This window comes from Trichosurus vulpecula, chromosome 5 (assembly GCF_011100635.1).
Source record: "Trichosurus vulpecula isolate mTriVul1 chromosome 5, mTriVul1.pri, whole genome shotgun sequence".
Taxonomy (NCBI): domain Eukaryota; kingdom Metazoa; phylum Chordata; class Mammalia; order Diprotodontia; family Phalangeridae; genus Trichosurus; species Trichosurus vulpecula.
The window spans coordinates 208,530,603-208,545,121 of record NC_050577.1 but is presented as its reverse complement, the minus strand read 5'-3'; the positions used below and the strand labels follow the sequence as shown (position 1 = coordinate 208,545,121).

General features: G+C 36.2%; 1 protein-coding gene across 1 annotated transcript in view; it reads left to right on the top strand.

The window, feature by feature from the left end:
• Positions 1-14,519, top strand: part of GDI2 (GDP dissociation inhibitor 2) — a 35,964-nt gene that overhangs the window by 14,353 nt on the left and 7,092 nt on the right. Inside the window, exons 4-6 of the mRNA XM_036758900.1 lie at positions 1,288-1,422; positions 9,875-10,073; positions 10,846-10,977. Coding sequence (XP_036614795.1) covers positions 1,288-1,422; positions 9,875-10,073; positions 10,846-10,977 — 466 coding nt within the window. The remainder of the gene's footprint in view (positions 1-1,287; positions 1,423-9,874; positions 10,074-10,845; positions 10,978-14,519) is intronic.

Genomic DNA, 14,519 nt, shown 5'->3' with positions numbered 1-14,519 from the left:
AAAACTGTAGGGCATCTGAAACTCTTAAGTAGGAAACTGAAGGATTTTGTGGACTTTCAGGCACAGGTGGTATTTCATCTATGCTACCGGTTGAGGGTTGAAACTTGGCAGTCAGAGAGGTGACAGGGCTATGTACTTCTTGTTGAAAGAAAGGGATTTGTTTTTGTGGACCATGGTCAAAGATGCTGTAATAATGTTGAAGGCTTTTGGGTTGGGACAAAGTGCATATCAGGAGGACCAAGGAGACTTTCCCTGGAGACTTGTTGATCTTGTCAAGTGATTTTAAACTAAGAATGAAGGTGAAGAATAATGGCCTGGCAAAAATCATTAAATCATGTATGACTTGTAATGAAAGGTAACAGAGGAAGAAGTAGCCAGAAAATAACAAGATAAAAATAACTTGCAAAGAGAGTTTGCCATAGTCGTAGAGGTGCCTAGAGTTTTTAAATGCAAAAAAGTAAATACGGTCTCATAGTGTCAACTAATGACTTAAGGTTGGGATTTTTTAATTTAGCAAATTGCTAATTAAACACAGAAAGCTGGACTTTAAAGTTTAATAATAATTATGCCTTATTCTGTTTGTAAAGTGGTTTTGATCAAAAAAGTATAATAGATACCGTAGTGACTTTTTCAGAGAATACATCTTAGAATTTGTTTCTCTCTCTTGCTGTCATCTGATTTTGATTTTCTCCTTCAACAGTAAGTAATCTACTGCTTGATATAATGTTTTTATTTTGCCATTCTTGATTTGTTCTGAATTGCTCTCCCTTCTCATCTCTGCCTCCAGGCTTCCCTGGTTTCCTTCAAATTCCAACTAACATCTCACCTTCAGGAAGACTTTAGTGATTCTCCTTAGTTCTAGTGCCTTCCCTCTGTTGAATATTTCCAATTTATCCTGTTTATAGCTTATTTGTAAATAGTTATTTGTACATTGCCTCCCATATTGGATTGTGACCAGGGACTTTTGCCTCTTTTTTTTTTTTTTTGTATCTCTAGCACTTGGTGTAGTACATGATACATGATATTCACTTATTAAATGTTTGTTGAATGACTCACTGAAAGATTTATATGGTAAATATGGATTTTCTACAAGTCCTTGACTATTGCAAGATATGATGTGGGCAAGATTTTGTGCTGTTGCTTCTGTAGTAGCAACTTTATAGTATTAATCATTTTAGTAGGAAGGAGGAAATAATGTTTATAATCTTTAACTTTTGGTCAAATCTCTTTATTAACCACGTACAAATAACATCAAGTTAAAACTTTATGATACTAATCTTTTTATAGGTCAATTGGTTAAGATGCTGCTTTATACAGAAGTCACCCGATATCTGGACTTCAAAGTAACCGAAGGAAGCTTTGTCTACAAGGGAGGGAAAATCTACAAAGTTCCTTCCACTGAGGCAGAAGCCTTGGCATCTAGTAAGTAGTTTTATTTTAAATATTGTTTTCCTAAATTCCTAGAGCTGGGAGGGACCTTAGTGATAAGTCCAGCTCCCTCACATTATAAATGAAGAAACTGAGATGCAGAGAATTTAAAGGAGCTACCAGTAAGTGTTTATTAAGAATTTTATTTTATTGTTTATTATTATTATATATTATTAAGAATTTGTTATGGACCAGTCACTGTGCTAAGTCATGGAAATACAAAGACAGGTAAAAACAATCCCTTCCCCCGTGAGCTTATGTCCTAATGAGGAAGCAACATGTAGATAATTAAGTACAACAATGTAGATGGCAGATTTCTAGTAAGTGGCAGAACTCAGACTAGAATTCAGCTTCTAATCCCAGTGTTCTTTCCATTCGATGAGTTTCTTCACTCCCCTTTCTCTACCCCCTCAAAAGTCTTAATTTGATGGGATTTGATGGGACTTAATGGTTAACCTTAATATAGGCCTGCACAACATACTGCTATATAAAGGATTTTGGTCCGCCCACGAAAAATGCAGAGGATGTAAAAGAAAGCAAAGATGTAATGGTAATGAGTCTGTGCCTCACTTAGTCCGCCTTCCATGACCCTAGGCAACCAACCATCATTGTCAGTCTGTTTCTAGTTTGAGAGGAGTGAGAGTTGTATCTTTTCTCTGTGTTTTTGGTTGTTACTGGCACTGAACAGGGATTAAGTGAGTACAGCCATGCCACATGTCAATACAGCTGATGCCCACTGTGTGATGAGTGGCAACAACGTGAGGGCTTCTTCCCCTCCCTTGCTACATGGCTGCTCTCCAAGTTACATGAGTGTCTGGCACTCTCTCTAAGGTCAGACACTCAATTTACAGTATTTCTCTGTGTGAGCAGTTGCTGTGGAGGTGTTTTTTTTGGTTCTGACATTAAAGATTTTGGGTGACTTTGTGAAATGGCTGATAAAAAGAAACGGAAGATCAAATCAGAACATAGAGTGTTTAGTCTGAAATGGACAAATAGATGCTTGTTTACTGTCATGAGAGCCTTGTTTGCTGAGAAGAAATAGCTGTTTCAAAGGAATATGATCTTCATCACCATTTTGAATCAATATATCCTCAGTTAAGCTGATTCTACACCAATGAAAAACAAGTTAAAGAGTCCAAATTGTTGAAAAATCTCAGTGGGAAACAAGTTTTTCAAGAGAGTAAACTCAGAAAATGAGGCAGCTTAGTTTTTAGTTTTCTAAAAAAAATCAATTTCAAACATGATTCCAGAGTATGATAAACTGATTGTTGACAAGAAGTTTATGTCCCATTAGCTAAATGCAAGCAGTAAGAAAACCTGAAAAATGTATTAAAACTTGTACCACTTAGCAAAGCAAATTTTTTAAACATTAATGTGATTTCATGATAAATCAAAATCTTAAGTAATAAGTGTAATTAATTGATATTAATTGAAATTTCCCTTCTTTTAATATGGGTTATTTGCAAAATAGTTTAATCATTAATTATACCTTTACTTGGAAAGTGAGCCGCTAAAACTCTCTCTGCAGCCTGAAGCTTAATTTTGGCCCCTATGTACTGCCAGGTTGTGCAGGTCTGCCTTGATAAGAAAACCTTATTTCAAATTTGAACTCAGACACATACTAGATGAGTGATCCTGGGTAAGTCACTTAACCTCTGTTTCCTTCGGTTTCCTCAGCTGTAAAATGAGGATAATAATAGTAACTACCTTCCAGGGTTGTTAGGAGGATCAAATTTTAAATTCTTAAAATTATAAAGCACTTAGAATGCCTGGCATGTAGTACCTGCTATATAAATGTTAGATATTATGATTATTAACCTCCTAGATATGCTTGCTTTTTCTTGGCTTTAAGAGGAAAAACATTCTGGGTGGAGGAGGATAAATGTTAAATTTTCCAAGGAGGTCTGCAGCATTAAAATATCTTACCTGTTATTCATACCGTTAATAGTAGCATCATACATTCATTCTTTTGGGTTAGTCTTTGCCAGGTTGCTCTTTTTAAATGAAGTATGTGAATTCCTAGGAAGGTTATATTTATCATCATCAACACAAGCTTATTGAACATATGCTGAGAATGTAACATTGTTATAAAATAGAGCTTTCCTTCATGGAACTTTATAGTCTAGTTGGGGATGTAGACTATAAACACCGAAACATAAATAGCATCTGATAGATAGCATGGAAAGGCCTGTTGTAGAAATAATAAGAGGTCCATTCAATTTGTAATAAGACCATTGTCAACAGTTTTCCTTAATACCACATATAACCCTAACTTACTCTTGTATGTCCTATTTCTCTGAATTTGCACCTTTTATTATATAATGTTACCTGAGCCAATTAGATAGGATTAGGAATTGTATCTGTTGTTTCATTGGTAAAGGACTGAAACGTTCTCTCTGGATCCACAGAACTGCAGTGTGTTAGAGGAGGACTTGAACCCAGTTCTTCCTGACTTTCTTGCCGGCTGACTCTCCACTGCTGCACACCTAGATACTAGTAGAAATTGTGTAGACTGGCACTGCTTCTTTTCTGGTCGTACATAGGTGTGGTGATATCCTTTAAGTACTCCTTTTATGAGACTTGAATAGTAATATGTTGTGGCATACGTACACCCGCTGTACGCCATAATTTGATGATGGTGGTATCTCATGACTTGCTGCCATGCAGCATAACTAGAACAAGGGGTATTAAAATGATGGCACTTTGTTTCAGGGAGAAGCTTAGGGTTCTTTAATTAAAAGCATTGGACAATTTTACAAAAGCAGCCCAAGCTAATTTTCTCTTCCTATTCAATTCTGAGCCCAGTATATGTGTACTGGTGGGCTATCTCTATGACTTGTCATCCACCTGCATGTCATAGTCTATAAAGTAGACATTCTTCATCCACTTGGTTTTTCTTGTCTGAGTAGTTTTGAGAGATTATGGATATTTTAGAAGGCTTTGTAATATTTTGACAGTTAATAGGATAAGCATAATGCCATCCACAAACAAGAGTATCTGGAGGACCTTACCATCTATAGGCGATCATATGGAAGGATTTGGACTCTGTTCTGGGCAATTACTATGATGTAAACATCTTTGGCAGTGATGTGTCTTCCTTTTTTTTAAGGCCTTACTTGATTAGTCTTCAGAGGTCAAAGTGGTCTCTTGTTACATCTTTCAGGAAATCTTTGTGATTTTTGACATTTGTATAGAACATACCTTTAAGATGTCATTGTGCTCTAATAAATCAAATGTTTATTTTTAGTCAGCAAACAGTATGTATCCTATTCTTAACTTTATATTCTATATGAACCTTATATTCTCTATAACTTTCAGTCAATCATATGACTCTTAAGATATGTTGTGACTTAGAATATCGTTTGTGAATACCTTTTCTCATCACATGATCATCAAGGATACCTTCGATGCATATGGAGATCATTCTCAAAAACATTGTAGATATAGGAAAGTAAGTATATAAGTTATTTGTTAACATTTTCCTTTTTTGATAATAGTGAGGTCTAAGATTCTCCACAAGCATTTTTGTCCTCCTCTCTTTTCTGATACTTTGAGTTTAGTTAATCCCTCAAAATTGTGTTGTTTCCAACATGGCCTTACTTTGTGCATACTTGGTCTCTACCATCTGTTATTTTCCATCTTTGTTTTATTTAGTACCATTTCTTCTTCTTACTATCTAAAAAACCATTTTATGTCTTTTCCCATTTTTTATCTGTTGTACTCTGTTTAAATTCTTGAATACCTTTTGTGTGACTGCTTAATTGGGTATGTTGATAAGCGTTCTCCTATTTTTTTGGATCATGCCTGTGATTCGATTGGTGTAGGGCAGTCTTGTGAGCAAACTCCCTCTGCCAAAGCAGACCAGCACCTACTTGCACTTTAGTCCTTAAGAGTTACCTGGGATCTTTGAGAGGTTATATCAGTTGTCCAGGGTTTCAGAGTCAGAGGCTGGAGCACCAGTAGATTCTCCTGACTTGAGGCCAGTGTGCTCTCCCTCTTCCTCTCTCTTTTTCTCTCTTTCTCTGTCTCTCTAAACCTTCTTTAAAATTGTCTTTTGTTTGGCAACTTCTTGCTGTTTTATCAGATGATACTTGTCATAATATACCATTTTTTTCTATAAGGTTTTACAAATGAATTTGTTTTTAAAAATATATTTGTATTGTTCTTTTTTTTAACATTATCAAAAATTTCCCAGTATGTTTCACCTTCCCAGACAGCCATCTTTTAGTAAGAAATGTCATTTTTTAAAGCCGAAAAAAAAAGAGTAAAATAAGAGAAAAAAGTTTTCAAAAATCATCATTACATTTAAAAAGCCTAAAAATATGTACAGTGTACTTCATGGATCTCCCAGCTCTGCAAAGGGGTGGTGTTCAGGGTGTCTTCTTGTATCCCTTCTTTGAAGTCTTGTTTGTTCTTACAAAGGCGCTTGTAATATAAAACAGGATTACTCTTGACTGTCACATCTCTCGTTGGCTGCCTAAGGTAGTTTCTAGGTTTACATGGAGTAAACTTACTTAGGAAATAGTAATAGTTTGTGTTAATGTTTTTTCTTTTACCCATTTGCCATTTTTCAGTGTTAGCAGTTTGTTTAAATAGGTCAAGTTGACCCAATTGCATGCCGTTCTTCCAGTTTGATGCTGATAATGATCTTTATCTAATACTACTAGTAAGAAGCAAAATAAGTTAAAACATGTTGCTTGAAGCTTTGCAAAGTAGTTTACATACATTGTGCTATTTGGTGAGGGAGGGGTAATTATTACGCTTTTACAGGTGAGGAAATGATGTCCTTGCCATTGCCTGCAGAGTCAGGACTTGAGCTAAGATCATTCTGACTCCAAGTCTAGCTCTCTGGGAACTATAACCAACTATGCCACATAGCTGCCTAAGGCACAGATATCTGATTTGGAAATGGTTCCTATTTCAGTAATATGTTTTTTTCCTTGTCTGTTAGATAATTTTTATGATGGCATTTGGTGTTTGCCATGTTCAATATTTTCTGACAGTTTTGAAGAAAGTATTGATATTTTGGCATGAAGCATCTGTATAGTCTACACATCTTTGGCCTCTTTCATTTCTTACTCTTTAATGATGTTTTTAACAATTTTTGCAGTCTTTCCGTAACACTTTTACAGTGAAGTCACTTGAATGTTAAAGTATTTGGTGATTTCATTTGCAAGGCCTTATCAAGTTCTTCATAGAATTTCTCTTTCTCCTTATCTTCTCCAATGTTTTTAGCACATAAGCTGCAATTATTTTCATGGTGATCTTTTTGTAAATGCTTATCATAAGTGCTATCAGATAAAATTTTTTCCTCCTTCAGTGTATCACAAAATCAACACTACTGGTTCCTTTATTCTTCTCCAAGGAGAATATTCTTTCCATTTAGCTGCAGCTTCCTTTTTATAGTGTCATTTACAGAGAATGTCAGTATTTATGATTTAGATCTCCATTAGTATGTCCACTGGACAAGAGCCTTTTCCTTTTTAGCCTTATGAGCTTTGTTGTGGAAAAAAAAGACATCAGAATTTCAGCTACTGATATTTATGGCTATTAACTCCTGCCTAATAACCAGTTACAAACAATCTGATATTTGGTCACCTTAGTCCTCCTTTTAAGATTATCCATAGCTATAGACCCCATAAATGTTTCATATGGATTCAGTGTCATTTGCTCCTCTCAAGTACATCATTGGCTTATCATTTAAATCAAATCAGACTATTAACTTATTTTGAGGTCCTTCTGATTTTCTGCTTGAGATTCTTGGGCTGTTTTTTTGTTGTTGTTGTTTTTTTTAGAAATTTAACATTATAATAAAAAAAGTTAATGCTATTCTCCCCCCCCCCCTTTTAGGGATGTCTTCCCTCTCTTATATTTCATTCATCCTCATATAGCCCGCCCAGCCTACTTCATGGGATTTTTGCACATCTAATTCTGTAAATGTTGCTTCTATTGTTTACAGAGTAGTGTGGTAGCTACAGTATTGAGATATATGCAAAGTTTAGATAAGATATGGTAGCTTACCCTCATTGAGCCTACAGCCTATTGGGGGAATGTGTTAATACACCATTAACTATACTACATAAGAGCACATGTTTAAATGAATTAGAGGCATAAGGGGCCAGCCTGTGCAAAGACAAGATGAGAGATGAATTGTTAGGTGGGGGAAAAAAAGTAAAGAAGACAAGTTTGGCTGGAAGTAGGTGTAGGGCAATAACAAATCTGGAAAGGTGGTTTCCTGGTTCCCGCCTCATTGTGAAAAGCTTTAAATGCCAAACAGAAGAGTTTGTATTTGATAGTAATAGGCATATTGAACAAAGGACATGGTCAGATTTGTTCTTTTGAAGTACTATCTGGTGGCTTTGTGGACGATAGATTGAAAAAGGGAGAAACTTGAAGCAGAGAGATTATTGCAATAGTCCAGGCAAGAGGTGGTAAGGTCTTGAGTAAGAGTGATGGCCATTTGAGGTAGAGAGAAGGGGACAAATGTGAAAAATGTGATAGAAGTAGAATTGAAAAGATTTGGCAACTGATGAGCAATCAGGGAGAGGGAGCATGAAGACACAAGGTTGACTCTGGGGTTGTGAACCTAGGCAATTAGAAGAGTAGTGGTGCCTTCAGTAGAAATACACATTAGTTAGGTATTTTAGGCACAATGAGTTTGAGATGCCTATAGGATATTCGTTTCAAAATGCCCAGTAGGCAGTTAGTGAAGCAGCATTTAGATCTTTTTGAATCATTGAATCCATGGGAGTTGATGAAGGGTGTAGAGAGTAGAAGTGGGAGCTCAAGAGCGAGGGTTAAGGAACAGAATATGGATGAAAACCTAAGATGGAAGACTGAGAAAAAATGGCCAGATATTTCAGAGAACCAAGAGACAGCAGTGTCATAGAAATTCAGAGAACAGAGAATGAGACAGTCACCAGTGTCAAATGCTGTAGAATGAGGACTAAGGAAAGGCCATTGGATTTAGCAATTAAGCCTGGTAACTAGAGAGAGCATTTTCGTTTGAGCACTGAAGTCAGAAGCCAGATTGCAATATGAATGTACATGTAGTACCTAAAATGAAGACCCCTTTGTTGTAATAGACAGCTCAGCATATAAAATTAACTATCATGGAAATGATAAAAGCAAGAATCATATTCAATACACTTAGCATAACTTTTCATATTTAGGGATTTTTAAATTTTCCAGAAGGCACTGGTTTTGCTAAAAATATTTGTGGCTCTTTGATAGAATACTTTATCTGTAATACTCCAATGCAGTTGATGCAGTCTTGATTTGATTTATAGTTATTTGCATCCTCAGTTTACCTCCTCTGATAGAGCACAGACTGTCTTGAGCACTGGTTTACTCATTTTTGTATCACGCTTAGGCACTATAGCAAAGTGCTGTCATAGTAGGTATTTAAAGATATTTTACTTTGTGTCTTCCCCAGCTAGTCCCATATAGAACTAGAAAAAAATGGCAATCAGAGGGTCAGCCACAGCTCCCCTACTGGGTTATAAAATACAAATCTACATTTTGCTAAATACTTAGGCATGTCAAGTCTTAAATGTAGTCCAACAATTTGACTGATTTGATTGTTTTTTTTAAAGCTTCAATAGCTTAAAATAACTCGAAGGATAAGAGTGCTTATGTAGACAGATTTGTCCAGATAGCAGTTATCTGACTTGACAGACTTACCAGTAGTAATTTTGGTCAATAGGAAGGTCTGAAACGATTTGAAGTAGAGAGTAATAATTAACAATGAATAATGTCCTGATTTTTTACTTTTGAAATATCTTTATCTGAATAAGTGGTTGGACAAAAAGTGTATTTGAAAGGGTCAACCTAATGACTATGTAGAAAGGCTTTTTTCACTTTACAGTTTGTTAAAATAAATGACTGGTAGCATATTTGGTACTTAAACTGAATCTCTTCTGGCTTGGGGGGTGAGTGTGGGCAGGGTAACCTTAAGCTTCTTTTCTAATAATAATAACCAAGGGCATATGTTAAGTAAGGGAAAAAGAGTATACCAGAATTTCAGAATGTTGACCCATGCTTGTTTTCTGATCTCAATCAGGTGGTTCAGGTGCCCAGTCTCCATTGCTAAAGGAACAACAGCAGCAGGATACCTTAAAGTATTTTTTTCAAGAAATATCTTTTATTACTCTTTTACTTGACAGTGATATTTAAAGATGTACACTTCATATTTCACTAATCGATGGTGATAATTATATTTTAGTTGAAAATTTGTAACTGTGCTATAGTTGTATCACTTCAGTTTTGGGAAGATTTATGAAATTGAGGATGCATTACTACTCTTTCCAAAGTTCTTCCTATAGTGTACCTTGAACATTATATTGGACTTCTTATTTCCAATTATTGACTTAATCCTTATATTTTCCTTACTACTCAATTCTCATTTTGTTTTGTGTGTTTTTCCCCCGTGTGTGAATATGTTTAGGCTTGATGGGGCTGTTTGAGAAACGTCGGTTCAGGAAATTCTTAGTGTATGTTGCCAACTTTGATGAAAAAGACTCCAGAACTTTTGAAGGTGTTGATCCTAGGAAGACAACAATGCGAGATGTGTACAAGAAGTTTGATTTGGGCCAAGATGTCATAGATTTCACTGGCCATGCTCTTGCCCTTTACAGAACTGATGAGTGAGTGTTTGACATTTTAGCGGTCTTAATTTTGAAAAATCTCAAGATTTTCCCAAAAGGTCCCTTAGCTGTAAAAGTCCTACATTAGTTCTTTGAATAAAACTTGTTCCATAGCAGTTGAGATGAAATTGTAGAACCCTAATGCTCATTTAAAACTAGTCTTATTTTCATGAGATAATAAAGCCATATGAAGAGATCTGTGCAGGGTAAATCTTTTAGCATATTTTTATTTACTCCCTAGTTTTTTCATTTGAGAGGCATGGTGTCATGGGAGAGTTAGGAAAAACCTGAGTCTGAGTCCCATCTCTTAATACATACTGGCTGTGTGTCCCTGTGCAAATCAGTGCCCCAGGTGACTTCTTTAAGGCTTGAGTTGCCAGTCTGCGTCATTGAAGAGAATTTCCTCATCAGGAGTCCTTATGCCATTGAAATCATGGATTTGTTTCCCCCTTTCCTCCCAATGTTTGGACACCTAGTCCAGATACTAAGTGTAATTTAGGTATAAAGTGCATGCTACCCTTGAAACCCTCATTTTTTATTTTATATTATTGTTTAAAGATGGGCTTTCTTTTTAGAGCCTCCTCTAAGTGCATTCTTCGGGAATATATTTGTTCTCTGATGTTGGCATTTTAATGAAGCAAATGCAGTGTTATATCCTGAAGGTGAAGTAAATCAGACGCTTAGGAAAGTAAATTGAGAAATGAGATTAGGATTAGAAACAAATAGCTATAAGTAAAACCCTTTACTAATTGTCATTACTTTTTTTTTCCAGCTATTTAGATCAACCATGTTATGAGACCATCAACAGGATTAAACTTTATAGCGACTCTTTGGCAAGATACGGCAAGAGTCCATATCTTTATCCACTCTATGGGCTTGGAGAGCTGCCACAAGGATTTGCAAGGTAAAAAGCCCGTATTTCTGATACCTGAGTATAAAGGTGATCTTCTAATTAAGTTAAATTAGCTGATATTAATGTGCGGCATGGAAAACTTAATTGAGTTGTCCCATGAACATAGTCATCTCAGGAAGAGGTATATGCCTTTCCAATATCACTTAAGACATTGTTGGAATCACCATAATTCCATATGTTCCCTTTTTTGAATATCCTTTGCAATAGAAAATTTCTATTCTTTATGAGTGAATTTGATTGTTGGGAAAAACATAATAGTTCGTAGCCAAATTTAGTGTTAGCAAGGTGAGTAATAATATTTTGATTCAGAAAGTACACTATAGCACAAAATTGAGTTTTTTTACATGGCTTGGTCGTGAAGTCTGTTCTAAAATTACTGCTGCGTCATTGAATTACATATGTGGCTTCCCAAAGTGACTTTTGGAGAAGTTTAACATTCATTTTTTAGAAATTACCACACAGTTTATGATGCCATAGCACTGGCATGTCTGATTTTGAATTATGGTGTTCAAAATGGGTTGGTTTTTTTTTTTTTCCCAGTAGAAAGTGTGCTTTCATGGAAAAAAAGTCTTAAAATACCAAGAGAAATATTTTCTGAATTTGCAGTATAAAACAGCAGAGGAGAACAGACAACAGTAAAGGAGGAGTAAAGGACATTAGAGGCAAACAGGACTAGGAGTTAACAGAGCTTTGGTTCCAGCCCTCTCTGCCGTTTACTGCTTGTGTTGTCATTTTGGACAGGTCATTTAACCTCTTGGGACCTTAGTTTTCTTCTGCTTAAAATGAGGGAGCTAGATCTCTCGCTTTAAGTTGAATTCAAAAGGTCAGAAGCATTAAAGATTTTTGGTAAAGCAGAATGCATATTACTAATGGATCTCACATTTATAAGAGCAATATTAGTGGTCATAATCACTTCCTTTTGGCTTTGAAATAAGTATTGTCTTGCAAAAATACAGTCAGTAACATTTATTGAATATCCACTGTGTGTAAGACACAGGAAAAGTGAAAAACAAAAGAGGAAAATGTATGTCCTACCTTTTAGGAACTTCTCTAAGGTTTCAGGGGTAGCACGCACTTATACTTAGTATCTGGACTAGGTGTCCAAACATTGGGAGGAAAAAGGGGACAGATCTGCGATTTCAATGGTATCAGGACTCCTGGTGAGGAAATTCTTTCCAGTGATGCAGACTGGCAACTCAAGCCTTAAGGAAGTCACCTGGGGCACTGGTTTGCATAGAGACATCTGGGGAGGCAGATTATTAAGCAAAGTAGAGATATGATTACCTTTTAAAAAATTAAATACTATTTTATTTTCACACAGTGATCTGCCTTCTCTCCTCCTCACTTTCTTCATCCTACTCCCCACTGAGAAAGCAAGAAAAACAAAGCTACACAAACCTGTGTAGTCAAGTAAAACAAATGTTCTCCTTGGTCGTGTCGAAAAAAATAGATCTCAATATGATTGTCTTTCTAAGCTAACTTCAAAAAAAAATCCCAGAACCTCAAGTTGAACTTTGGTGACTGAATCAGACAACAGTACTCCTCATTTCCAGCTTTTATACCTTTTAGTCCTTGGCAGTAGTGTGCCAAAGATGATAGATATTTAGAATAAGGATTTCCCTTTACTCACCATAAATGCTTTCTTACAGGGCTACTTGGAATCAACTTTATGTGCTATGCATGTAAATTCTGATTACCAAATTTCCCTGGATCTAAGTTGCTGAGGTGTGGGGGCTGTTGTTTTTGGCCCGGACCTATGATAACTCATTACCTTTTCCCCTAAAACCTTCTCTTTCTAGTTTTCACCCTGTTACTATTGAAGGTATCATCATCCTCATAGTTGCTCAGATCTGCAAGCTTGGTGTCATCATTGACTCCCTTTTCTCTTTTACTGCCCGTATCCAGTCTGTTGCCCACTCTTGTCAATTTTACCTTTGTTACATTGCGCAAGTGCACACTGCCACCACCCCGGTATAGTGCTCATCACCTCACCCAGCAATAGGCTGCTGATAGGTCTTTCTGCCGTGCATCTCTCCCTCCTCCAGCCCATCCTCAACTCAGCTGTCAAAGTGATCTGATAAACGTGACCATATCACTCCCCTTAGTCAGGGAACTCTATTAGCTCCCTCTTACCTTTGGGACCAAATAGTAAATCCTCTGTTTGGCTTTAAAACCCTTCACAACATAACTCCTTCCTACCTGTGCAGTCTTATTACACCTTATTTTCACTAGCCGCCCTTCATACTTGGAAACCTCTTCCTCCTCACCTCTGTTTCCTGGCTTCTTTGGCTTTCGTGAAGACCCCACTACAATCCACTTTCTCCAGGAAGCCTCTCCAGATCCCCATTTATTACCAAGGCTTGATTACGTGTTGATTATTTCCACTTTATCCTGAATATAGCTTGTTAGTACATAGCTGTTTTCTTCTTGTCTCTCCCATTAGGCTGTGAACTCCTTGAGAGCAGGGACTGTATTTTACCCTTCTTTCTATCACTAGTGCTTAGCATAGAGCCTGTAACATAGTAGATACTTAATAGATGTTTTTTGAGTGTTGAATGATTTCATTGGTACAGGAAACTCCCAGTGTGAAAAGTCCCTCCACCAGTAATATCAGCAACTTGGTTGTTATTCTTAGAGAGTTACCTGGTATTTTTTCTTTTTTTTTTTTAGTTCAAAAACTTGAATGTTTGAAATGAAGATGTCGAAAGCCAAATTTTATTGAAATAACCTAGCAGTTGTAATTTTTAGTGCTTCTTAACAATTATCCATCTTTTAAATGGTAGTTAAAAGCTTTCCTACAGGGCTGCTTGGAATCAACTTAATTTGCTATACATGTAAATCTTGATTACCAAACTTCTCTGGATCTAAGTTGAGGTGAGAGCTATTGTTTTTGGCCTGGACTTAACAGTAACCCACTATCTATATACCCCACCCCCTTGAATTCTCTTCTGTTTCTAATTTCCCTGTTGAGGATGCTACCATCCTGATATCACTTCCATCAGAAAACTATAGCATAACTATTTTTGGAAAACACATTAGGAAGCTGTGTTTTTAAAAAAGAAAGCAACTTAAACTGCTTTTTCTAGCCTGTTTCAAAGTACAGAGGTCAGTAATCTTTGAATTATTAATTTAAAAAAATTGTTAGCTTTTGAGATGACACAGCTTTGAGTTTTGTAATTGGGGCTCTTGATGATTTTCTAAATTTTTATTTTTTATTATAAACTTAAACACCAAAAAAAAATTTCTATATATATAGAACATGAAAAAGGATTGTAAAAGAAACGGAACCTCCAGTTTCCTAGTACTGGCTTTAAAAAATAACAACATAATTCCACACATTACTTTCAAGATTGTCCTGGGTCTCTGGGTTTCCTTCTGTTCCCCAGTTGCCATTCTTGTTTGACATCACTGTTGCTTTCAACTCTTTCCCTCCTTCTCCTTCCATATAAAAAAATGAGTGGCAGAAGAAACCTCCTTGTAACAAGTAAGAGTGGTCCAGCAAAACAGATCTGTGTATCACCCATGTCTTAAAA